The following is a 27713-nucleotide window of genomic DNA, read 5'->3' on the forward strand; positions in this document are numbered from 1 at the left end:
GCAACTGGACTTAGTTATTTGTCTTTGAAGACGTTTCACCTCTAGTCCCAGCCTAGTCAAGCGAGCAGGAACTGATGAAGCCTCTTGGATGAGAGGTGAAACGTCTTCAAAGACAAATAACTAAGTCCAGTTGCATTCGATTGAATTTCCTTGAGATGTATATTTATGCTTAAACCACCCACTTTTAAAGGATCAATAAAGATTTAGTCGTTCGAGTTTATTTTGAAAGTAACAACCGGAAGACAACGTTAAAACACACACTACCTTGTCAGTAGTAAGGGGTTGGGTGCGCCCACCCTAGCCCTCCGTGTTCCGTCATCAGCGTGTCGTGCAAATCACAGAGCGGTCCTATAAACGGCGCATCAGCCGACCTGCGCACAGTGAGCGTGTCGCCGCGCACAGACATGGACATGAGAACACAAGCCAGGACCACCAGTGCTTCCCTGTAAAAGGCAGAACTCTCGGCTAACATCCGCCGCTCAGACCCGTTATCAGCAATCCTTTCGCTCGGCCCTTGGCAGCGTGTGTGTTTTGGCACTTGTGTTAACGTGCAGACAGATGCTATTTTTTGCTTTGGTTTCAGTCATTATTGACTTCCTCCATGCCAAAGAACGGGACAGGATTATAATTCCCTCTTGGATTTAAAAGTCATCGACTTAACTCATCACCCGACTTCTTGTTTACACGCCTGGAAATTGCGCACGGAGATGGCGCAAAGGGTACGTCTTTTTCTGAATTTTTAGAATTAAAATGTTTTGAACGAGATTATTCATTTTCACCATAAATCATTTTACATCTTTTAGACGGATCCCTGTCTTTATAGGATAATATCTTAAAATGTTTATGCTGAATACAATAAACACATCACAGAAATATGATAAGATAAAAAAAAGTTTGATTTTGTTTTTCTTCTTTTAAGTGTTGTCTTGCCGTTGCATATTCATGTCCTAATGGCATCTTCAACTTTAATCGCAGTACGATGAGCTCGCTCATTACGGAGGCGCTATGGATGGAGTCGGAGTCCCCACCTCTATGTACGGAGACCCACATGCCCCCCGGCCGCTGCCGCAGGTCCACCACCTGAACCACGGGCCGCCCCCGCACCCGACTCAGCACTATGGAGCCCACGCCCCGCACAACATCATGCCCAGCAGCATGGGCAGCGCCGTCAATGACGCACTGAAGAGAGACAAGGACCAAATCTACGGGTGTGGATCTAACAGTGATAATATAATAATGAGAAGAATGTGCATAATGACTATGGAGATTTTTACTATGGGGCAGTAGAAACAAGTTTAAATAAAACATCTTTGGTTATTTAGTAAAAGCTTCCATGCGCTTTTCTGTTAAGCATGGCAATATGAAATTCATATAAGGTCCTTTTTTTTAACTTTACAAACACATTGAGAAATAATTACATAAATGTCCATGCAGTTGGATATTTTTTTTTAAATGCTCTCACTGCAGCGGTGCAGTCGTTCTCACCACATCAGGGAGGAATAAATAAATATTTAGCTGGGCTAACAAAGCGCTTTTCTTTCGTCAGACTCTCCAAGTTTGATGTGAAATGTTATCTGGCGCTGCTTTGATACGCCGTAGGCAGCAGTTCACGCAGAGGCCTAACACTGGCTGCAGAGTGAACCGGACCTGTCCTCTCCTGTGTTGCAGCCACCCTTTATTCCCTCTGCTGGCTCTGGTGTTCGAGAAGTGCGAGCTGGCGACCTGCACGCCCAGAGAGCCCGGGGTGGCGGGAGGTGACGTTTGCTCCTCCGACTCATTCAATGAAGACATAGCCGTGTTTGCCAAACAGGTTGGAGCTCTCACAGGTGTACGGAATGTGCTGGAAGCGAGAGAGCGTTTAGATAAGAAGCAAACGACTGTGTTTACGAGCGAAGCCCAATGAATTTACATGATGATGTATGATGAGTAATTAAGTTTTAAAAAACGAAACATTTCATTTTGTTTCCCTCTTCAGATTCGCGCAGAGAAGCCTTTATTTTCCTCCAACCCAGAGCTGGATAACCTGGTGAGCACACCTTCTCCTCCTGCTGTGTGCTGTCGATGTCACACACTTGCTCGTTGGGCAACAATTTTTTTTTCTAATTCCCCAAAATCAATATAATAATTTTTATATTATTATGATCGTTATTATAGGCGTGTCTAAAATCATATCTGCTTTTTTCTGTTCTCTTTTTTCTGTTGTTTTTTTTTAAAATGTGTTTTAGATGATTCAAGCAATTCAAGTCCTACGATTTCATCTCCTGGAATTAGAGAAGGTAAATATTCTCTTTGTTGTGTCAATAATGGCTGAGTGCCAGATTTAATTCAACGCGCAATTTTTTTTTCTTATTCGGGCGCTCAGATGAAAATGAAGCAAATCATTTCAGGTTCACGAGCTCTGTGACAACTTCTGCCACCGGTACATCAGCTGCCTCAAAGGCAAAATGCCCATCGACCTGGTGATAGAGGAGCGTGACGTGTGCAAGTCGGACTTCGACGACCTCTCAGGATCCTCCACTAACCTCGCGGATCACGTGAGTCTACCAGCCTGATCTAAATTCACGAAAAGGGTTTGCGCTGTTTATTCTCGCAAATCTACACGAGCAGCAGCTGGACGTGAGCGTTTTGGTTTATTTTATTTTTTTAAGAGTCGTAAGAGTTGCCTGCTTCTGAAGGGTAACGCCTCCAAAAAGCTCCCAGCTGTATACCCGCCCAGATGACTAACATCTGGGCTGTGTGCTGCCAAACATAATACATCTCAGGGGTGATAAGAAGGGGAAATGTAAAATGTGAAAATGATCAGAGGTGTGATTATTTGTATTTTATTGTATTATTCATTTCTCAAAGCTTATTAACTTGTGCAAAGTGTGATTGAGATTAAAAGGAGAACTCTTACAAGAACGTTTCAAAGGTCATGACGCAAAAGAAATCTCCGGGTTGTTGTCGGCTGAGCTTTTGGTGGCAGTGATGAAGGAGGTGTTCAGTGTGATGGCATGCCAGCCATGCTTGTGTCCATTCAAACCAGAAGTGAAGCTCTGAAGCTTTATTTCACAGTAGATAAGTAGGTAAGACGTCAGACGTGATGATGCCAGTGGCAGTGTTGTGTTTGCTGTTGGGCTTCAGTCTCCCTCAGCCAATGGGATTATTACTGATAGAGTAGGGTGGTGGTGGTGGGGGGGGGGGGGGCTTTTCCAAACCCCCACCCCCTGCTGTGTGCTTTACGTAGCCTCTTCCTACATTTAGCATCTCTTTTTGCTTACACAGAAACAAATTCAGATGTTGAAGCGATTGGGTTGCAACAGGACTATGAGTACTTTGAGACAAAAAAGAATTTGTACCTGCACTTCATTTCTCAACATTTAGGAGCTTATAGTTGCTTCAGATGGGGTCATGGAGATTTTTAAGAAGGGGTGTGTGTTTTTTGTTTTTTTTTTTGTTTGTTTTTTTGATGTACTGCTGGGTACAAAGACATGCAAAACATATTATTAATTATTAATATATATGCATGCTGTCCACTAAGTGTACCACGGTCTGGTTATCATTCAGTTAAAAATTTACACGCAAACGGTCATTTGATTCCGTGTTTGTGTTGTTGGTCTCAGACAGGTCATGCTCATTCGATCTATGGAGGCACCAGGCTTGTTTGATTGACTGATTGATTGATTTGTCTGAATTTTTTAAATATTTTAATTTTCAGTATTTTAATTTTTTTTTAATATATTGCTTTTTTTTATTGTTTTTTTTTTCACCACAGAATCTGACATGTCAACTCAAAAGTCTCTAGAGCATAATTGACCAAAAAAATTGAAATGAAAATACATTCTGTAACAGCAGAAAGAAACATTTCAGCCCAGGGCTTTCCCTAGCGTTATGTTACACGCTTACTCATGACTGCTTACCACTTCTTCTTGTGTTACAATTATCTTTTTTTTTATAAGTAATTAGAATAACTTCATATTAGAAGTCAAATGTATTCTGATAATTATGTTATATATCAAAAAGCTACACACCCCCTCTCCCTACAGTAATTCTTGCAAGAGTTGCAGGATGAAATCAGCTCATACCAGCAGACACACACACAGGAGATGCAGGCTACAGCTTAACAGTGTGCTGCTGAAGTGGTTAGTGGAGGATCAATCCTTTCTTCACTGTGTGAAAGTGAAATACAATTGATCTGTTTCTGAATGAAATACAATTGCTGTTTTGTGAAACTATAAAATATTTCCCGTTGGAATGAGGATGCTGCTTCACATGATTGGTGCTTGAAACATAAGATTGTAGACAGATCTCTTTAACCTTAAAATGAACAAAGTCAGGTTTGTATAATTTTCTTCCATATCTTATGTTTGACACATTTGTATAATTTAAAGACGTACATGGCAGGGTGCAAGATCAGCATGTAGTAGAAAAGTAACAATACCTGTTTATCCATAGTCAGTTTCCCTAACGTCTAAGTTCGCAGTCACACATTCACCTCCCAGTCACTTTCATTCTGTGCAAGCGAAGGGGTGAAAAAAAAAACTATTGCAAATTTGCATCTTAACTTTGTGTGGAACTTTGAGTGGCAAGTCACAGCTTCAACCAGCAGCCAGTTACATGCCATTAACGCAATTATTCAAGTGACCTGTATGTTAACTTCAACTTCAACATCAATGCAGTTTGGTTAGATTTAAGCAAAAACAAAAAAAAAGAAGAAGAAGAAAAACTTTAGGTTAGGTTTAGGAATTTAGTTACTAAAATGTCTTACGAACTTAAGTCAAGACAGGACTGACTTTTGGTTTCACATGGGACACCGATACCGCTCTCCTGGGTCAAGGTTTTGTGTTGGTTGATATTAGCATATTCATGTGTCATTTGGTGAGATCTGAGTCTGTAGAAAATTGGCTTCTTTGTTACTTAGCACAACAGACAGATTAATGATGGTGTAATATTACCTGGTTTTGACTGATCTTGCTGAACTAACATCCATTCATTCAGAATATTTGCTGCATATCAGAAAAAAAAACATCAAGCATACATTTTGTGTACAGTTTGATAACAGTACTTACCTTATGTTTGCTGCTAAAGGTTTGTATGGTCTGTAGGAATTCAACCTGTCTTCACAGTGAGTCATCTGGAGAAAAGAGTGAGGCAAATAGTTACTGTAAAAAGTTAACACAAGTATGAGTGTTTGATAGAATTCTCTTCATCAGTGTATGAATCCGTCTATGAAGACTGTTCACTAACCACCATTCCCGTTAATTGGGTTTAAACAGATGGGGTGTTAAATAAGACCTCCATTAGCTTAATAAACATGGGAACACATGGCATCTCTTTGAGTATCTGTGTGCACTGAGGAGTTGTAATTATTGTGTGACTGGATAAGAAAAGAGGGGCCATCACTGAGAGGCCTCATTCACACTGTGCCATTGTCCTGTGCTTCTTGTTGTCATCTGCCGTGCTCTTCATCTGATCACCATCCGGCAAACAGCTGACGCGGAGTGGTTGAAGAGGGAGATCTGCTGTTTGGTTTGGGTTTATTGCTGTCTGAGTGGCCAGACCAGTCAGCCCAATAAATACAGGGATTCTCCCCGACACTGCTCACAGAAGCAGACGGGAGGCAGGAGGGCCACATGCTGCAGTGTTACTGAACTGCTATCTAAACTAGCTCCTAGTCTCTCTGTAACTATATTTAAATCTCCCCTCTTGGACAATATGGTAATGTTTTTGTGTCTATTTTTGACAAGTTGACTTCTTCCTCACATTGCTACTCCTGCCATGCAGCTGTCTTTGTGTCTTTGGGAACCTGCATAATAGACCTCATACTGGACCTACTGGATCTTTCTCATCTATTTTCCCCTTTCCTCTCTTCTTCTCCTCTATTTCCTTATCTCCTGTCCCCTGGTGTGTGGACCTCTCCCTGACCTCTCAGAACCCAGCATCCTGGAGAGACATGGATGACGCCCACTCCACGCCTTCTGTGGGCACCCCGGGACCATCCAGCGGGGGCCACGTCTCACAGAGTGGAGACAGCACCAGTGAACTCGGTAAGAGTTTCCACAGACCTCCTGGGTCCTCTTTCATATCAATGGTCCGACTTTCCTGTGACCTTTTTTCCTGAGGCTTGGGCACTACTGCCTTTTGACTTGGGGGGATTCTTTGAGGAAAGTTCATATGCTTACTTCATCTAATTGCTTATCTTAATTGCACTGATTAAAACAGATAATATAGGATTAGTGAGGTTGCTCTAGTAGGTCTTTTCCCTAACTAAAGAAACCCCGCATCTACTGCTGAAAATAGTTCCCAAAAATTGTTCTTCTGTTTGAGTCACATTTGCTAAAAAATACCATCTCATTACCTCACATAAATTAGATTAAAAATTAAATTAAATCACTAACTTACATACTGAGAGACAGACTGTAGCTACCATTAGCTACCAAGACAGTGTGGTTACGTCTTTGATATTTTTTTTCTGGGAATTTAAGTCACCAGGAGGAGGACTATATTTCCAAAAATACACGCTTGGTCTATACTAACATTTCAATTTTTTTTTTAATTTAATGTATATACATTTACACTTTTACACCAAAATGTATAAATAGATAAAAGATTCACTACTTCCCCAATGTCTTGAAACAGCATTGATTAATTTATGATACACACTATATCTATAGAAATTTGATCACAATTTGAAGCAATTAATGTTGATTTTCCCTTATTTTTACAGTCAGTGGGGGTTCTCAGTTTCAGGCCTGTTAGCGCTGACGAGTTTCCTCTCGTTGTTTGCTGTTATTGTCTGATGCTATCTCTCTGATGCCAGTCAGCCTTGGTCCTTCTTGTGTCACCCTGCTGTTCCTGCACTTGATGTGATTTCTGATGTGCTAATTGGAGGCTATAAGAGTTTTATGGCTTGTTTTTGTTTTTCTCCCCTTTGGGCACAGTAAAAATAGAATGGACTTTAAAGCATCTTTCCACCCTCTGCCCAGCGGGCATCAAGGAGTAGAGCACTGTCGAGAACAATAGGAGGATGCTTTGCAAGACAACACAAATTCAGAGGATTAAGAGACAGAAACAGATCAAGACTTAATTTGACTTTACACCTTGTGCTTTTGAAAATCATCTTATCCTTTCAGCTTCACTTAAGATGCACTGACAGTGTTATATGTTTGTTTTTGTGAATCTTAATTTATCCATTCAGTATCCAAAAGCTGTATAGGCTAGCTGAGAAAGGACACTGTGTGACTAGCTTCATTCCTCTAGGCTCTTTTAAAACAACAGTGGGGGGAAAACCCAAGGTCCATGCCCTTTTGACCTGGGAGAGAATGCATAGAGGATGGGGGTGCAGAATGCCCCCCCGTAGAGATGTAAGGACAGGACACTTTATGTATGAGAAGCAAAGGAAAAGAAGAGGGCAGAATGATCAGAGCTGTGGTTGCTGCTGCTGGATCTACTGCATGCTACCTGCTGCTTCTCCTCGGGGCCTCTCTTTTTTCAGCCTATTCTCATGCCAGAGTAGAGTCAAACACACAACTAGAAAGGATAGTCGGAGGCTAATCTCATTTAGAGCAGGTAAATGGCTTCACAGAGTTGCAGTAATGTTGTCATACCTATCTGTGTAGTACTTGGAAAGGAGATCTTGTCTTGAGGTACACTGATGTGAGCTTAAAGGCACAGAAAGCATCTTATTGATTTCATCTTAAAATCTCAAGTCTCCTTCAGATTATATTCATATGAAAATATTCTGAATTAGTAGTTATAGACTAATAAATGTGTTGATGGATTAAGTGCTTGCTTTCAACACTAGCCAGTTAGGTTTATTTTCCCTTCTCATTCTAGTAATGAGTGCGGCATATTTTTGCACAGGGAATCATTGGCAGAGTGAGTGTAAGTTTAAAACTGAATGACAATCCAGCAGAAGACAGGAAGTGATCACATTGTCCTCATGTAGTGGGATGTCATTAAGTCATGCTTCTGTGGTTTCAAAGCCTTTTAACATGCACTGTCGTTTGGGAACACTAAAGTGTTGGCAGTGTGGCTTACAGCCCTGACTAACCACAGGTAGATTATCCATCCACTGTGTGGCTGGTGGTTTGGCTCATGGTTGCCTGCTCCCCTGTAAGCTTCCAGGTTCTGGTTGTTGCCTTGTAAGCTGTGTGATGCAGATGGTCTTTGATAGCTCAACCCCAAGAGTGAATGCTGTTGACTACTACTAAGGGGGCTGAGTACTGTATGGAATGTAAGGAAGGAGTCTGGGGGAGAACAAGGAAGAGGCCTGAAATGTCCATCACAAAGACTCAAATAAAAGAAAAGGCAGTGGGAGTGATTGTGTACACTTAGAAGTGGAATTTGAGGAACAGGATGTGTTGCATCTTTTGTTACTTACAGTGCCTGGAGTCAGGAAGAAGGAATGTGGTGAGGTGGAGATGCCGACATGCCAGTGACATCACAGTCCATCTCACACTGTGAGCTAATGTCACTATTGCATTCGTCACGCTGTGGATTTTTTGAAAAAGGGCAATGACAGTGAAACAGGGGAGCAGTGAGAAAGAGATAAATGCCAGGAAAATGCATATTGGTGTGTCTGCTCTCACAGAAAATAACTTTACATTTACTTTAAAGTAAATGTTGAAAAGCAATATTAAATCTTTAATCTAATAATTGTACATATTTTCTGGAATGTTGGAAATGTTTTGCACCAAAGAAATAGTCCAGTGAACTTGCTGGAGCACAGTCTTTATATGCTTTATCTTCTTCTAATTAGGTAACCATGTATGCATACATATGACTGGTCACCTCCTCATTTTGATTTTTTTTTTTCAAATGCAATTCTTATGAACCAACCCCTTAAAGGCCAAAATTGAAGGCTGTTTAAATGTTACATAAACACTTGTCACTTAAACCTGCAATGTGATGAATCACTTCATAGTGAAATGCAAATAGTCTTCTCCTCTGAATTCAGAAACAACTTGTCTGTGCAACTTATCAGTGGATTTCTGGGTACTGCAGTTAGAACCGTAACTCCCAATTGGTGCTGTGAGCATGCAACAGCTACATGTCGCTATAATTTTTAATTGTCATGTTCATCTTCTCAGAGGATTCCCATGTCTTGGAAACCTTCCAGAATACTCCATTTAGACCTGGGTATCATGTCTAATAAGGGGAGGGACAGCAAGGTGTCACTGATGATGGATCAGAGCCCTGCTGAGCTCATTAGATAGGCCAAGCTGGCTTTGCATCACTGATGCAGTTGGGAGCGCTGCAATCAGTTCTGCTAGCCGCTCGGCACTTTGTCTTACGCACAGGTTGTCCACTGACTTCATAGCCCAGTATTACCCTCCCATGTGCTACAGAGAGCACACGGGGGGGAGCATACACCATTGTTTTCATAAATTTTTGCTGTAAATATCTTGAATTTAGCTTAGTTTAAATTTTTTTCACTAAACAGGTAGTCTTTTTTTCTTTTATTTTTAATGAAAAAAATGATGATTAGGGAAGATGTTGATATTTTTTTTAATGATTAATATTTTTTGCAAGAAGTTCAGAAGTTTATGCTCATCTGTGTAGTTGAATATAAATACATGTTATTAAAAGGTATGCAACATGCTGTAATTACAAATTATTTCACTTACCCCATCTCCAATCTAATGTAACGAACCACCAACAGCTACAGTAATATTTCTGTGTACATGCATACAGTGCATAGACATAATACATTTACAGTATAAATTAAAAGATCTAAACGGAATAGATAAATAATTCAGTTCAATTCAGTTAAATTTTTATTATATATATTATATTATATTATCATAAGATATATATATATATATATATATATATATTATAATATTTATTTAATTATATAGCACCTTTTACAATCAAAATTGTCTCTAGATGCTTTACAGAGACCCAGAGCCTGAACCCCCGAGCAAGCAGACAGTGGCAAGGAAAAACTCCCTTTTAACAGGAAGAAACCTTGAGCAGGACCCGGCTCGCAAGGGAGAACCATCCTGCTGATAGTCGGATAGAAGAACGACATAGGCAGATGTTGACAGTAGATAAATATAAAATAGATAAATATAAAAGTAAACAACAGTAAATCTAGAGTGCAGTCTGGCACGCATATACATACAACAACTGAGACATGTATGACTACATGAGCTTCCCCTTGTGGACAATAAAGGCATGATCAGTCAGTTTGTAAATCACAACTGTACTGAGGATGAGATACCACTCACTCAGAGTATGTGCGTAATTTCATCCAGTTCCCTGTGTTATACTCCTGTACTATACTCTAACAAACTTAGGGTTGCAAAGTAAGATGGAGATATCTACAGTGATTACAGCATCTCAATTCTGAATGTTTTGAATGCAGCTAGGGGCATACTAAAAAAGATAAAAACCAGTTGAGGCTGACTTGGAATTACCTAAATATTATAAAAAGTTGAGTATATAAGAGTAGTGGAGATAGACAGGAAAGGAAGAAAAGGTACATGGGATAGAAAGAAAAGGAAGACTTCTGTTCATATCTTAGGGCACTGTTTTTTATTTGTTTTTCTTCTTAGCCCTGGGGCAGTCCTCTAGCCATCCCTGAGGTAATACCCACCCCTCCATATATGCCTCCCTCATCTACCCCCTCTGGGGTCATGCATACAGGCACTGGCAGGCAGGGTGAAGCAGGGAGGTGTGTGTATGTGTGTGTGTGTGTTGCTTGGTTGGTTGGGGGGGTACGACTTTGAGACTGCATCGTCACACACTGGTTAGATTGGCCGAGTTGCTGGGGAACAGTCAGAAGCGATTAGTGTAGCAGAGGATCTGCCCCGCGGCTTTCCCCTCTCTGGTGCAGAAGAAAGAGGGATGAGGAGAGGAGTTGGACCAGGGTGGGGTGTCAGGAGTGGGAGAAGAGGAGAACAGCATGCCTTCCTTAGATATAATGAGCAATTCCTGTTCTTTCTTTCTTTCTTCATCTTTTAGTTAACACATATGAACTATAGCTTTATGACATGAAGATGAAAAGCACCATACTGCCAAGTAAAACTCAAGTCATCGTTAGCCTACGATATATCATTGAGGCCTCTCTTTGATTTACATCATGAAACACCACTATGGTTAAGTATAGGTACAGAAGCTATGTGGTTAGGTTTATTAAAAGATGTGTGTTTCCTTTCACACAGTATGTGAACTCCAATCTCCTTTATGAAGGTCATGTGTGACCAACCACTCAACCCCGACCTCCACCTCTCTCATGACTTTCTCGTTTTGTAAACTGAATTGGGTTTTGCGATTGCTCTCATCTTCTGATACTGATGAGGATGTTTTTGCACTGGAGGTATATTAAATCCCAGTAGTCTCATCCAGACACACTGTGGTACCTGCTGAGTCTGTATGCCAAGGGATGTGCCAAAAAGGTGGTATTTGATGCCATGGGAATGAGAGCTGGCTTCAGATGAACCAGCCTCGTGACTTACATCAAGATAAGATAATCCTTTATTAGTCCCGCAGTGGGGAAATTCACAAGAAGGTCATCAAGAAGGTCTTGAAAAATAATGGATTTGGTTGAACTGTCCATTTGCTTTTACATTGTTAGTGCTTATTTTACCACTTTGTTTCTCTTCATTGATCCAACTCAACATAGTGTTCATCTCAGCTAATTTCTCGATGAAAGTTGAAAATGGATTGTTTTGAATTGCCCTATCCATGAATGGAGAGTACACAGGGTGGCAGTTGCAAGGAAATGTGAATGTTTTATCATGATGGTCAAACAAAGTAATCAACAATTTAAGAGTTTCTAATTTTATTCCCCTACTACCCAGGGGAACCTTTGCCAAGAAGTAATTTAACCAACAGGCTACAGGAGAGGGGGACAAAACAAAGTAGCGCAGTAGTGTGAACTCTGTACCCTGTCAGTAACTCAAAGCTGGACTCCATCCGTCAACACTCCCACAACTTCCAGAGCCCCAACCCGAGAACAGTTCTTTTATAATGTCAATATTCATCAGATGAAATATTTATGCATGAATATGGCTCATATAGGCGCAGCTGATTGATGCATCTCCAAAAACAAAAAGACATGCTCGGGTAAATCTTAAGAAAAGTAGGGGTCTTGTCCCGCCTCAGGGGAGGAGTCTCTCAGATACATTATTCACTTGCCCTCCAGGCAGGCTTTCAAGGCTTCTCTGCCCTGAGGGCAAGAAAAACAACCACCACTGTTAAAAGTAAATCATCTTGGCTGATGCACAATTAATGGCAGAGAGGGAGCGGGAGCGGAGTGCCCCTTGTGTTGTGAGATGGAGTGAGTTAGCTAGCAGGGGAGGAAATCCCAACTTAAGGAAAGCCTACTGCCTTGATCGATGCCAGTTTCCAGCTGAAATCAAACAGGGATTCTGCTAATGGCAGGATCCAGAGCCTGGCATGACATTGCACTGTAGACAATCTGACACAGATGCTGTCAGTTAAGGGGGGGGTGGGTGAATGGAGGGAGTCAGTGAACACATAGGAGCCTTAGGGTGATGGCTTCACGCCCTACTGACGCACCCACACACGCACCCATCTCATTTTGCCTCAGTACCCCAACCAAAAGCCTCACTTCCAACTTCAAACATGGTTTGATATTATTGGGTTGATACTTCATTCACAGGCTATACTGTTGTTGTTGTTTTTTCTTCAGTTTACTTAGAAGAAAATCATTATTCTTATTTCAAATAGAGGTCACAAATAAATAAGAGTATATAGCACTGAGTCTGACTTCAGTTTGAACATTCATTATTTCATGTCAGGCGCACAGCTCCTGCAGTCATTACCTCATGTCAAACACGTGGCTCAGATTGAATTAATAGCTCTTGGTTTTATTGAGCTCCAATACTACAAACTACTCTTCGTTATCCAGTGGTCAGGGAGTCATACAGAGGAGAGATAAAGGATCTTGGAGGAATGTAATCTTCCTCTGGCTGCCCTTACATAGCACGTTTTCATGGAGGAGGATGAAGGCCACAGGGTCACATTAAAGCTTTCTCATAACGTGACTCCTCTTGTCTGTGATTGCAGGAGATGGCCTAGACAACAGCCTAGCATCACCGGGCACGGGAGACGAGGATGATCAGGACAAGAAGAGACAGAAGAAACGGGGCATCTTCCCCAAAGTGGCCACAAACATAATGAGAGCATGGCTCTTTCAACACCTTACGGTAAGGAAAATTATCAGGTTTTTCTTTTCTTTCCTGCTGTGTTTTTTATATTTCAAACACAGCATTTTCTCTTCTTCTCTGTGACAGAAACAAATTTCACTGATTTCACTTATTGGTAGAAATGAATGTTATCCAACCCCAACCTCTCCATCAGGCAACAGTTGTTTGAAATGATGCCTTTTCATGCAGGAATGAGCCTAGGCTGGTTTTCCTTAAAGGGATCTCGAAACTAAGTTGATCTTTGTTCTATTGTAAGAGAGTGGAGCACAGACATACTCACATCTAAAGGTCCTTTTTGAAATAACAGCCCAGGATTTGTACAGAAATCAATAACAGAAGCCTTCCGTTCAGACCTACGTAAGAGGGGGTGAGCAAGTCCCCACACGGAGAACTTTGCCATTTATCCAAGGTCCAAAAGATACCACTGTTGCTGCCTTTTGGTACCTCTCCCACTCTTAGATGTGTTATAACCCCTCAGTTGTTTAATTTGGAAAAGACACATACAGGTCCTGCACTTGGAGTAATCCCTTCTTTTCCAAAGCCCACCTTTAGATTTTCCAGATAAAAAAGGAGGATAATTGAATTATCCCCTCTCTGTTCCCCATTCCCTTTCAGGCCTAATTTGTTAAGCACAAGTGTTTGCCATGGCAGGATGTGCCTATGAAAAGTGTGCAAGGGGACTTTGGCCTCTGAAAGGCCTATTGCAACACCCAAGCGATCAAGCATTCACCAGTCGTTGAGGGTGTGAAAGGAGCAGGATTATGTTTTGTCAGACATTGCACTGTGAGGCCCGCGGTTGGAAGGCTGTTGGTGGTGGGGGGTGTTTCTGTCCATTGCTAGCCATAGCCCCCTTCTTTTGTCTTCCATTCTGAAGACCCTTAAAAGATCCCGTTCTGAGGAAGCTATAGAGAAAGAATCTGTGAAAGGTTTTGATTCATTATATTATTCATTATCAGCCCATTAGCCTGGCGGTAACTATTGGTTTACATACAACTTTGTATTTATCCACATCCAAAAATTGTTGTCAAATTTTGAGTTTGGGTAGCAAACCTGGAATCCACTGAAGGTCACAAGAGTCATGTCAGAGCAAACTGAAATGTCATTGCTTTTTCAGTTGAGATAGCAAGATAATTACATGTTATGAACATATGGGACTTCAGTTATGTAAAAATCCCCCAGAATCTAATTATTTAAATAAATAATTGTACTCTTTGCTCTTAAAGAAGGTTGTTGCACCACTGTTTTTACCAGGATTTTGTGTTTTCTACTGGAATCATCAGCACTTGCAGCTTATATGATGTCCACACCAAATAAATGTCCATAAAATTATTAATGCAATTCATTTTTGACAAGTTTCAAATTCTCAGAATGTCCTATCAACATGGTCTTAATATCCATGGAACAGTGACGTTCATATAAACAATCAGTGATTTGTGTTTACCTGTGGACATACAAAAAAGCATAACAGGTCAAAAGGAGTCAATGATCAATTGTGGTAAAATGTTAAAGAAAATACAACATAATTTATTTAGAGAGAGAATGTACACTATAAAAACTTTGGGCTGTTTCAGCTTAATTGCCTCAAATATTTGAGGTCTTCTAATAATTACTTTGTCTTGTTTAAGTCTTCCTTTATATGAATCTAATTCCTAAGTTAACTGAGCTTGAGAAAAGATATCCATTAGCTTAAAATATTAAGCTCACTCATCAAATGTTTAATCACTTTAACTGAAAAAAATATTTATACCACTTATAGAGGTAGAGACTGAACAGACACACATCAAGTTGCCATCATAGAATTTTTAATATAAAAAGGAGGGTCTCAGGAGAGTTTTAATTCTCACACAAACCATGCAGGGGAGTCTGCTATTACGCTGATAATGTGTTTTTTTAGAAACTCGTTTAATGACTGGAGTGAACTCTGCACAGTACATTAATGAAATACACAATTTTTAGTCAAAGCACATCAAGTTAGAAGAACTCGTGTTTATCAGTTGAAAATAAGAACTAGAGATTTTAAGTTTAATGAACTAGATCTAAATAAAACTTGCACATATATTCTAACTTTCTATGTCAATTAATTGATTCTACTTAATTCCTGTATATTTTTTACAGTGTAAATTTAAGAGTTTGTTAGTTTTATTATATTATTGATCTGTACAATGATCCGAACAAATTGTGTTTATATATACAAATTACAAATTGTGTTTATATATAATAAAGCGTGTCATTAAATATATTTTTTTAAGTGACTGAATTAAGGCAAGACAAGATTTTATATTCTTTGGATTTTATTTTATTTTCGTATGGAGCTTTGATTTAAGGGCGAAGCTTAGAGTAATTTGTCATTTGAATGTCAGCCACTGATCTGGGAGAAATGCTTGTCGTTGCTGCAAAATAGTAGTAGTAAGATGAAGTTTTATGGTGCAATGCATGTGCTTGCATTTGTGTATTCACTATTGCGTACATGTGTGTATATGAATGCACATTTATGAATATTTGTGTATGCAAGTGTAATTCTATACATTCAGTGTGCATTTAGTATGAAAGGCAGTCTGAAAATGAAGTGCTTGGAAGCTCATCCTTCACTGACGATCACAGGAACCAGCTGCAGGCCTGACAACAGTAGAATTGGGACCCTGAGCTCAATACACAGGTCACCTCTGTCTACCATCTGCTGCCCTCCCCCCGCTGTTGCTCACACACACACATACGCACGCACACGCACACACACTGAGCCAGTGAAGGGACCAGGGCTGGAGGACGAGGGGATGAAGAAAGGTGGGGAGGGGTTGGGGTGACGGGGGTCTTAGTCTTATCTGGGCCCCAAACAAAAGCCACCATTGTGCCTGTTTATATCCCACCCAATCATTTGTCAAGCAATGTCAAATAATGTCAAATACTGTCACAAAATGACATGCGCTTTTAGCCCGAAGTGTTCATGGGCCAAACTGTGATCAGACTTTTTCCAGAATCACTCACTTCCAGACTCTGCATGGAAGAGACTGGCACAGAATATGATAACACTTCCTGAGTGGTAATTTGCATTGAAGCGCTGGAACCTACACTTAAGGTTAAATTGGCTGTATGTGCAGAGGCTCACCAATAATTGTGAGCTATTTCTGGCTGAAGCCTTGATCTTTATTTCTTTTTATTTGTTGAATTTGTGTATATATTTTTCTCTTTTTTTGTGCATAGCACCCCTATCCCTCAGAAGAACAGAAAAAGCAGCTAGCACAAGACACAGGCCTCACCATCCTTCAAGTGAATAACTGGTAAGTCACTCTAAAACCAGATTTGTGTATATGCATTGTCACTTAAAATCTGATTTCTCTCACATCTCCTCAACCATTGTGCCCTCAATCTGTGTCTTTGATTTTCGAAGATTTGAATTGACTTTGAGTGCATATTCTATTGTCATAATTTAGCCACACCAGAACACACAGATGTTATACACATATTGCTGGATTTTAGTGTGACTTACTCTTTCTAATAATAGGGGTATCTCTGATGCATCAAAAATAATTGTTAAAGCAGGTGCTCATTAAATTTAACCTTCTCTAATTAGTAGTAGTAGCACTATCTGTCATTAGTAGAAATTTACATAGTACTGAATTAATGGAAAATAACAAATTCTGGATTTAATTTCAGACGATAAAATTCTGCATATCACTGGCAGCCTGCACACAATTCAAATTTAGATTAACTGAGATGCCTTTTCTTCATCACTCTAAGCTTCCTCTGAAACATTTCCAACATACCAACATACTGCCAGCCACCTCTAATCCATGATGGTTTATGTCCACTTATGATATTTTTATGTTCATCAAAGAGTTAATGTGACATTGTTCTCTTTCTCAAGGTTTATCAATGCACGGAGGCGAATAGTCCAACCTATGATTGACCAGTCCAACAGAGCAGGTAAAGCCGCAGTAGTTACTGCACAAAATAATTTACTCCATTAAATAGACTGGACTAAAATCAAATGCAAACTTTGGTATCTTGCTGATATCACTTATCAAAGTCAGTACAGCTACAGAAGGGAGGGGATGACTTAGAGACACTTGTGAAAAACGAGAAAAATGTATCAAAGGGCCTGATTCAGACTTTAGGAGAATGGCTCGTATGAAGAAGGTGCATATGAGCCAGTAGCTTTGTGTGCTTGTACCTGTACTTGTATTTGGGTTTGTAGCAGAGTGATTGTAGAAATCTGGGTGGCTCAATATGACAGCTGTCTCTCTTCTCATCTTACAGTAAGTCAGGGTACAGCTTACAGTCCAGACGGCCAGCCAATGGGAGGCTTCGTTCTTGATGGGCAACAGCACATGGGTCTCCGACCTGGAGGTGAGCAGTCACTCACACACATTTGTTGAACTATGAAGGAAAAAATCCTGATGGTGGAATAATTTTCTGCTCGTTGTCAGTTAAAAACAGGGAAATGATGAAGTGCTCTTTAAAGCTCTCTTCATTGTACATATAGTAACAAGTCAAGTCAAGTCAAGTCAACTTTATTTGTATAGCCCATTTTTACAAGCAGTTTGTCTCAAAGGGCTTAACATAACATCAGCAACATCCTCTGCCCTTCGACCCTCACATCGACTAAGGAAAAACTCCCAGAAAAACCTTTAACAGGAAAAAATGGAAGAAACCTCAGGGTGAGCAACAGAGGAGGGATCCCTCACCCAGGACGGGCAGACGTGCAATGGATGTTGTACAGGCAGGAAAGCAATTAACAACATGAGAAATGACATTACTAAAAAGTGCAATAACGTGCAATATACTAATACACTAAGATAAGGTAATCCTTTATTAGTCCCACAGCGGGGACATTTTCATCATCACAGCAGCACAGTTACAGCAGTAATAGATCAATAAAAATATAGAGTAAATATGAAAAATGAAAAAACACACATAATCTTTGCACTGTCTCAAGGATATTTACATTGTTGCCGTAAAAAATGTACACTATTGCACAGCGGAAGTGGGGTATTATTGCACAGTGATTTGTTTCTCACTTTGTGGTGGAGTGCATGGGAGTCTGTGCTGGTTGTACAGTCTCACAGCAGCAGGGAGGAAGGACTTGCAGTGATGCTCCTTCACACACTTAGGGTGAAGCAGCCTGCCACTGAAGGAGCTGCCATCAGAGTCTCGTGCAGGGGGTGGGAGTTGTTCACCAACAAAGAGGATAGCCTGGGTGTCATCCACCTCATTTTTCTCACTACCTGCACTGGATCGGGGGGGGCTTCCAAGGACAGAGCTGGCATTCATTATGATTTTATCTAGTCTCTTCCTGTCTGCAAAAGAAATGCTGCAGCCCCTGCAGACCACTCCATAGAATATGGTCAGTGCCACCACAGAGTTTCCACAGACTCCAAAGGAGTGCCCCCTGCATTCCAAAGGATCTGAGTCTCCTCAGCAGGTGCAGTCTGCTTTGGCCTTTCCTGCAGAGTGCTGTGGAGTTGTCTGATTTGGAGGTGGTTCGGCTGGCATCAGTCCACAAAGTCCTGGATCAGTTCTCTGTATTCTGTGTCGCTCTCCTCAGTTATGAGGCCTACAGTTGCAAAGTCATCAGAGAACTTGTGCAGGTGACAGTCAGTTGAGTTGTCTCCAGTACAGAGGGATGAAGAGGAATGGGGCCAGGACTGTCCCCTGTGGGGCCTCCGTGGTGCAGACCACCATGTCAGACACACAGTTCTGAGTCCTCACATACTGCAAATGGTTGGTGAGGTAGTCCAGTATCCATATTGCAAGGTGCCAGCCTGCCCTTGAGTGCTGCAACTTGTCCATGAGGAGCACAGGCTGTATGGTGTTGAAGCCAATGGAGAAATCAAAAAACATGATTATGCATACCCTCACCTAAAGACAACACTGTTCTTAGTCATTTCATGTTCAGGGACGGCATTGGTCAAAGTCACAAATGACCTCCTCCTGGCATCAGACAAGGGACTTATCTCTGTCCTTGTACTGTTAGACCTTAGTGCTGCATTTGACACCACTGACCATTCCATCTTGCTGCACAGATTGGAACAGCTAATTGGCATCAAAGGAACTGCATTAAGCTGGTCTCAGTCTTATTTATCAGATCGATTTCAATTTGTTCATGTTAATGATACATCGTCCACACTCACAAAAGTTAGTCATGGAGTTCCCCAAGGTTCTGTCCTTGGGCCAATATTATTCAGCCTGTATATGCTCCCCATTGGTGATATTATTAGGAAACACTCCATGCCTTTTGAATTACTTTGAACTGATGTTGATCATGATCATGTAAACCATCCACTACACACAAAGAAGAACACACATGACGATGTGGACGGCAGTTACACACCTAATGGCCTACGTTCACTGACAACTTTCAGTGCCAAGTGAAGGTGTGAAAGTGGGGTGGGTGGGTGGGTGGAGGTATTGCATATGCACTTTTTAGTTTGCCTCCTGTTACAAACCAATCAAGAAGGTTAGGTTAGATTGGGTTAGGTTGAGTTCACCTTGAAGGTACAAAACATATAATAGAATAGAATAGAATAGAATAGAATAGAATAGAATTACTTTTCTTTTCATGTTTTCACCCAAAAGTATTTTGGGTGGAGAGACAGCAGCAAACTACAGTGTTTCCCACTGACCAACTGACATCAGATCACAGGTCAAATTACATATTAAACATAGAAATGAATGCATATCTGATAAAAGTGTTAATTTTTACTGAAGAAAGATTGATACTAAAGCAAAGACTGCTCTGTTCTAGACTTTGTGCCTCATTTTTTTTTTTTTTACATGTTACCATGACATAATGCTACACGTTTTCTATTCAGTGTGATGATATGCCAATATATTTCTTTTAAATATGTCACCATATGTCATACTAGTTGCCTGTATAGCAGGTTCCAACTTGACATTAACAGACACAAAAAATACATTTTCATAATTACTTAGAGACACTTCCATCAGCCAGCAGCTGTAACGAATGTTTTTTGAAACCACAGAATTCCTCCATGTTCTGACTGGTCGGTCATCTTGCTTGTCCTTCTTCTACTCCTCATTTCAGGACCGATGGGTGGCATGGGTATGAACATGGGCATGGACGGGCAGTGGCATTACATGTAAATCCTCTCTACCGAGGCAAGCCTGAAAAACAGGGTTATGTAAGTAGTGCAGTTTTTGTCTTTCCATTTCTAACAAAGAACCACTTTGATCAGTCTCCCACTGACTTCTCCTCTTCTACTTTTACAGCTGGTGTAAATGGTAGATAATTAGCTACTTTCCTCTTTTAGAAAACATACAATGGCCCCAGTACAGTTGTCATAACTGATAGAATTGGTGGACAAAGCTAACAAAGTAATTATTTGTCATAAACTGTAAACTTACTGTAAGTCTCGGATTTGACATGTTTGAAATAAGACACATTAAAGCACCACTACAGCACTATAAATAATGCTTAAAGTCGTTTTGAGAAAACACAAACATAAATGTGGTGTTATTAGCAATTTGTAATAAAGATAAGATTATGCTACCTGGTATATAAAATTGTTTTACTGTCACTCTGCCTTAAAAATTGTGTTTGTGTGGGTGGCTAAATGGGGAACACATTTGTCTCTATTGCTCTCCACACTACTACTTACTTTCCTCTGCATCACTGTATCCCCCTCTTGCTTCATTTTTCTATTCCTCCATCTCTTTGCCCCCCAGCAGTCTGATTAAGAATCAGGCTAATACTCCCCCTCTCCCAGCCTCTATCAGCTCCCGCCACTGCTGACAGTTCTCAAATCAAGATGTATTGCCTGCCAGAGGCACCCCAGCACAGAGAATTTTATTTAACACCCACTCTCCACTGCTCAATGAGCCACACTGTAATGACACTTACCTTGATTAATAGGGCTCTTTATATGTAAATAGGGGCTACATTTGCTTCATTTTTTTTTCACTGGGGCCAATTTCCACCAACACAGCTCCCTCTTCCCAGTCTGATAATTCTCCTGGCTTTGATAATGAAGTTCAAAGAGCATATAATAATGCTTCATCTAAAAAGAATTAATAAATACATCTGGATCTGCATAGAGACATCAACTTTCAACTTGAATAATGCTCCCATATATTTCTGTAGAGTGTTTAATTTCATTATTTCTCACTGAATGATCACTGACTAGTTACTTTAATAGCTCAGTGAGCTGGCTGTTTTTGCTTCCCCTAATTTGATCTGTGGCGAGAGCGTATGCTGAGTGCAGCAGTAAATCTCCCCAGGATTGCAGGAAAGAATAGCGTCGCGTTTGGAGTAATATGAGGTTTATTCATGGACGATAAAGTCTGAGCCATAACATTTAACTATTATGGAATACGTGATTATGTGCACTGTTTTACTCTCGTCTCTGTTGCACAGTGAACTGGTTAAACTACATGCTTTATTAAATACCACACATCTCAAGTTGACATGTCACAAAATGCTTCATTCTATTCAAGCAAAGTCAGTGTTTTCCAGAATGTCAGAATTCTGGAAGTAAGGTCGGACTTCTGAGAGTCATGATTATTTGGTAAAAAAAAAAATGAAATAGCTTTTTTATTTTATTGATTCTGTCTCAACGGTGCAATAAATAAATAAATAATTTATGTAAACCTGTGGTTCCCAAACACGGGGGTCGGGACACCACCAGTGGTTGCAATATAATCTAAAGGGTCTCAAGAGGATTGGAAACATTTCTGGAAAACAAAAATTGTATTTCAGATTATCCTCTATTTGTTCAGGTAAATACAAGATGATTTTAATACCCTAGACTACTAATTAATAAAATAAAACCAAGAAAACTACAATGACAGAACAGAAATTTCTGTTATGTGAGAAGAGTGGAAAGGAGCAAAAACTCAAGGTCTTCTTCCAAGGTTATGAGCTTTCAACTTTGTAATAACTTTGGGTTGTGATATGGGCCTTGACCATGCCTGGAGCCATGTGTCCTAACCCCCTTCTCTCTGTTTCCTGTTCCAGGCCTCCATGGTTGGCTCAGGGATACTCTACCATCTGGCTGTTGTAGCTCAGTACCGGAGCTGCTTCTGCAGCCACCACGCCAAACCCAGCTGACCATCCACCCACTTGACCACTCCCACGCCACCTTCCCTGAACCAGCACGTTGCACGCGTGTAAAGGATCACCGTAGAAATGCCTAACCGCTGCGTCAGAGGCCGCCTACAGAGTTTGACTTTAAACTGAACCAGGGGCTCAGTGCAAAGCTGAGAAGCACGGCTGCACGGAAAATAAGAAGACCAAGGACTTCATAGTGACTAAAAGCCGTCTGACACATCTCCTCCATTTCGTTTTAAATTATTTATTTATTTTTCTACAATGGCGGACCACCGGGAGAACGATTTTTCTCCCTCCTTCTCCTTTTTTTAAATTAAAGCTTTACTCTCAAACCCCCTGAATATGCCCATCCCCTCCGATTAAAGCTGTACACAAACACGTAGGCTGAGGAATATCTTCCAAATAGGTGGACTCGGTGAGGTGTTTTAATTGTTGTGCTATAGGCCTATAGATTTTTGCTCCTTAATTGCTTGTTTCTATCCATGTTTCGGCTTGTGGTCACTAGACCTGGAGGGAACTTTAACCACTCATAGCCTATGTTTTCTTTTTTCAGTTCCAGCTAAAACCAAGAATTTAAAAGTTTGGGGTTTTTTTTTCTCTTGCTTCTGTTCTCAGTGCACTGCATTTCTTTCTTCTGCTTTCACTCTGCTTGTGTTTCTATAAACCGGGACTGAAAAGACTTGCTGGAGGAAAATGACTTGATGGTGGACTGAATTCCAATTTTTTTTTTTATTTTTCTTTTTTTGACAATGTCTGAAATACTTTTATAGCACCAAAACACAGAGAAGAATCTGCACTAAAGCCAAAATAAAGACTTAATTGAAAAGCACAAACGATGCAGCACTGTGATTTAATATGAAGAGCAGGTCGCTGAGTGTTTCTGTTTGTTATTTTCCTGCGGGCTCACTTTAAAAAACACGGAGGAAAGAAAGGCCAGTGCAGGCGATGGGCTGACTGTTTAAAGCAGCAGCACTGCGGTGGAGCAGGTCGCGCGACCTGTTCTCGCAGTTGTCTCGCGTTATTCGATTGATGGTTTCGGCGATGATGGATGGAAGCCTCAGCGGAGTCGGAGACTGCAGCGGCGGGCAGGTTTCACTAAACATTCTCTCTGCATCTGCTGGGATGGTGTGTGTGTGTGTGTGTGTGTGTGTGAACGTCTGTGAGTGTGAGACAAAAAGAAAAATGGAACAAAATGAAAAAAAAAGTGTTTGAGTCACGTGTTTTTCTTTTTAAAGAAGGAATAAATTTCTTCGATTTCAGTGACATACTAATGACTTTTGATTTTTATTTAAGCTTCCCGGTGTATTTCAGGGGATATTTCTCTACATCTGCTTCACACACATACAAAATAATAATAAATACTGAAAGCACAAACAAATAAACAAATAAATCATTTATCACCGCCAGCCTTTAACGATCCTGATGATGAGGAAAGTCGAAGCCCAAACACAAAGCTGGAGAGCTGGAGAAGGCCTAAATCCGCCTTCATGATTATTAAACACTCATTTTAATGGGCAATAATACACCGAAATTATCACGCACTTCCTAAGTTAAAACCCGGGTGACTTCACAAGATATTATTATTATTAGTAATAGTAGTGGCAGGCTGGTATTATTATTATTTTTAATATTATTATTGCCATCTTATTTTTTTCAATCCGAAATGTTACGTTTACAGAGGATAAAATTGGTCGATAAAAAGTGTTTTCACACTGACTTCTAATAACACAACTTCGGTTTTCCAGTCATATTCATCTTTTTAAAAACAACACTGCTGCCTTAAGACTCAGTAATAACAGCACTGCAGAATGGCGCAGGCCTGTGTACGGTGTAAACTGTCCGTTTCAAATTCTATTTCACGCTTAAATGGTAAAGTAACCAAATATAATAAGAAGAAAAAAACAAAATTTCTCCGACCTTTATTTCCAGAGTGAAAAAAAACGAAACATATCGAACATATAATAACATTCCTGCATGATTATTGGGATGAGCTTCACTTCCGCTTTGCCTTTTGAGCTCCCAGTTAATAATTTGATAATAAAAAACAGCATCAAGCTGCATCTTCGTCGGAATTCCCCCAGTGCGTATTATTTTCAGCTAATAAAAACACTGTTTAAACCGTAGCCTCTTCGTTAATGCGACTAAAGAACAATTATTTTGGAAATAATTTTCATCTTTTTATATGTAACACTAACGTGAAGGGTAAAATACACTGTAACCCACAGGAGAAAAGGCAGTGAAAGGACAGACAGAGAGCGCAGCGGTTTTCTTATCCTCCCTCCTGCGTAAAGGGCTCCGCTCTAACGGACCTAATTCACTCAGCCCTGCCGACTGTGCTGAAGACAAATGCGTTTTGAAAGCTGCCGGAAACAAACGCGTATTCTTATGAAATATGGGTCAGAGCTCCCGCAAAAAGCTGCAACGCATGATGGGATAACTCTGCTTTTTACTCAGAAGCCTCCCGACAGCAACACAGAATCCACACGAATAGAGTATCAATCAGATGGTACGCCAGGGATATCAAGAATTGTGTATTAATATCATAAAAATACAATCCATTCAAATAGGCTGCATTTGAGATCTTATATTATGGGGATATTCTTATATTCGTATATGAACATAATTGTTACAACAGAAAAAGCCAGAAATGAGTACAGATAAATACAGAAATTTACACAAAATTATTAGCACAAAAAAAGAAATAGGAATATATTAAAATATAAACAACACAAACTCAAACTTAAATTACAGGCAACATTTTACAATAAGGTCACAGCTTCCATTATAAATGCATAGAGAAGATAACCATATAAATGAAAAATATGCATATTGTCAAAAAGTCACTGGAAGTTAAAGGTTTATGCTATAAACTCATAAGGGTCACAGAAACAAACAACCAGGATATTTGAAACAGTATAAGATTGTGATACCATTGGATAAAAGCAAATATATTTATAGAACTGCAGTGTGGATAGACATAATCATCTCTTTCAGCTCACTACTGAATTCCACACAGCCTGAGTGTTAATATTGTATAAAAGCCGCCTATTTCAAAAAGAACTGCATCACTGACATCACTGCAACAAAGTCCAGTGGAGTAAATACAGAGGCATCAGACAGATTGTGAACAAACCAACAGTTTACTGGATGTACATTTACTCAGTCACTTGATTAAGCGGAAAAACTGAAATGTCATTAATGATGCCTTGTCGTACAGGAAAACGTTATGGACACAACCACAGTAGGTCAATGTTGAAGCAGGAGGTGACAGACAGATTGGATCATAACTTCAGTGTTCACCTTTGTTTCCTCTTCCAAACAAAAGAAAGTTTTGCTTGTATTTCAAGTTGATATTTTTAAAAACTACAAAATACACAAAAAGGTGATCAGCTATTTCTCAAATGTAATTGTATTCCCTGGAGAGAACCTGGCTACAGAAACTGACTATAGACCTAGGCCACATATTAGAAAATAAAAATACAAAAGATTAAAAAAAAAAAACACAAAAGAACAGTTGATTAAATAAAACAGAAAAGAACAGGTGAAATCCTAGTAGTATTCTGTAATCCTGATGACAAAGGACTGAGGCTGAATTCCATTAAGCTGCTTCATTTTCAGACTCCTGGTAATTTGCATGATTGCTATGTGGTGGCTTTTTGGGAAAACAATGCAGGCATTGTTATTTATTTATTTATTTTATACATTTAATAGAAAATGCAACATGTCTGCTGAGAAATAGAGACCTACAGACAGTGCCTTCTACTAATATCCCACAGTGTGATGCATACTTTACAGATTTTAAATTTACTCTCTGAAACTGTTATGTCCGAAAAGTCCATTAACTGATAACTATCAAGTCAATGAGTGTCTGTGAGGAAGTATTGTAGGAGTGAATGAGGGAGTGAGTTTGGACACCACCTGAAACACTAAAATCCTCCCACAATGTGTAGATACAGATAAGTATAAGATAAGTATTGGGCCACCTGACCATTATCCAACAGGGACTTTAATGACATTGCATTTTAAATACATGGACAGCTTTGGAGCTATAACAGCTTCCACTCTTCTGGGAAGGTGTTCCAAAGATTTTGGATTTTGTTTCTGTGGAATTTTTTGTCTATACATGCAGTACAGCATTGATGAGGTCAGGCATTGATGTTGGGTGAAAGGGTCTGGCTCGCAATTCTCCATTCCAGTCTCATCCAATCCCAAAGTCGTTGGATGAGGTTGAGGTCAGGGCTCTGTGCGGGCCAGTCAAGTTCTTCCACACCAAACTCATCCAAGCACGACATTATTATTACAGTCATGCTGGAATAGAAAAGGCCCTTCAACAAACTGTTGCCACAAGATTGGAAACATATCATTGTCCAACATGTCTTGGTTTGCTGAAGCATTAAAATTTCCCTTCACTGGAAGTAAGGGGCCGAGCCCAACCCCTGAAAAACAGCCCTAACCCCAGTACTTTTGTCTATATTGTGTAGATTTCTTCTTCTTTTTAGTGATCTCACCATGTTCCTACTTCTCAGCGGAGTATTTGATGACTGGTAGAATGTTTGTGTTGATGGCCCAGACCTTGGAAAACATGAGGAGGCCGCGAGGAAGTCAGCTGAATGATAAGACCATTTGCCTAATACTGATGTGGATTAAAGTTCAGTCTATCTCATCTAGATCCTAAAGGATGCTTTCTGCATCTGAAACGCAGAGGGACATAACAAAATGCTGTATTTGATGCACCAGAAATGCTAGGAGATGCCTAGGATGAGGTGGTATCTCTCAGCACTACAGAGAAGAACCTGTTCCTTCAATCCTGTCCAATTCTGTGCTACATCACTGATATCAATATAGTTTTTCCATTTCCCTGTGGGTGATCCCAAGGTATTTGTAGCTGTTCTGAACATCTGTAATGTTGCCTTCTTGGTAGTTAAGCCCCCTCCGTTCTGATCAGTGAAAAGCATGCTCTGTTGGGTTGAAATCAGAAGACTGACTTGGCTCGTGAAGAATTTCCCACTTCTTTGCCTTGAGAAAGTCTTGGGTTGCCTTTGCTGTATGTTTTGGGTCATTACCCATCTGCAATATGAAGCGGCGTCCTATGACTTTTCATCATTTTGGCAGAATCTGAGCAGAGAGTAAAGCCCTAAACACCTCTGAATTCATCCTTCTTTTCTTTATCAGGTCATCAATAAACACCAGTGACTTGTTCCATTGGCAGCCATACATGCCCATACCTTAACACTGCCTCCACCACATTTGACAGATGATGTGGTACGCTTTGGATCATGAACTGTTCCTTTTCTTCTCTATACTTTTCTCTTCGCATCATTCAGGTACAAGTTAATCTTTGTTTCATCAGTCCACAGACTCTTATTGCTGAACTGGGCATGGTTTTTTAGGTCTTTTCTGAAAAAGTCTAATCTGACCTTTCTGTACTTGAGCCTTACCGGTGTTTTACACCTTGACAGTTCTGTGGTCATCCACTTTAGTTGGCTTCC

The 27713-nt window shown here is 40.2% G+C and overlaps 1 protein-coding gene across 1 annotated transcript; it reads left to right on the forward strand.

Moving 5' to 3' along the window:
- The first annotated feature begins 249 nt into the window (after positions 1–249).
- On the forward strand, positions 250–22895 carry meis2b (Meis homeobox 2b). The gene is made up of 13 exons (XM_046373989.1): positions 250–719; positions 976–1208; positions 1669–1810; positions 1976–2026; positions 2226–2276; positions 2388–2534; positions 5912–6026; positions 13021–13160; positions 16359–16435; positions 17023–17081; positions 17415–17504; positions 20203–20299; positions 22132–22895. Exons 1-12 carry the CDS (start codon positions 708–710, stop codon positions 20259–20261), a joined length of 1176 nt encoding a protein of 391 aa, XP_046229945.1. The 5' UTR covers positions 250–707; the 3' UTR covers positions 20262–20299; positions 22132–22895.
- Positions 22896–27713: the final 4818 nt, after the last annotated feature.

Source organism: Scatophagus argus, chromosome 19 (assembly GCF_020382885.2).
Source record: "Scatophagus argus isolate fScaArg1 chromosome 19, fScaArg1.pri, whole genome shotgun sequence".
Lineage (NCBI taxonomy): Eukaryota > Metazoa > Chordata > Actinopteri > Scatophagidae > Scatophagus > Scatophagus argus.

Bases quoted from the DNA above. Each gene is read 5' to 3' on its own strand.
- meis2b (XM_046373989.1), top strand. The intron at 2,027-2,225 runs GTGAGCACACCT...AATGTGTTTTAG, and splicing joins ACCCAGAGCTGGATAACCTG to ATGATTCAAGCAATTCAAGT. The intron at 13,161-16,358 runs GTAAGGAAAATT...TTTTGTGCATAG, and splicing joins GGCTCTTTCAACACCTTACG to CACCCCTATCCCTCAGAAGA.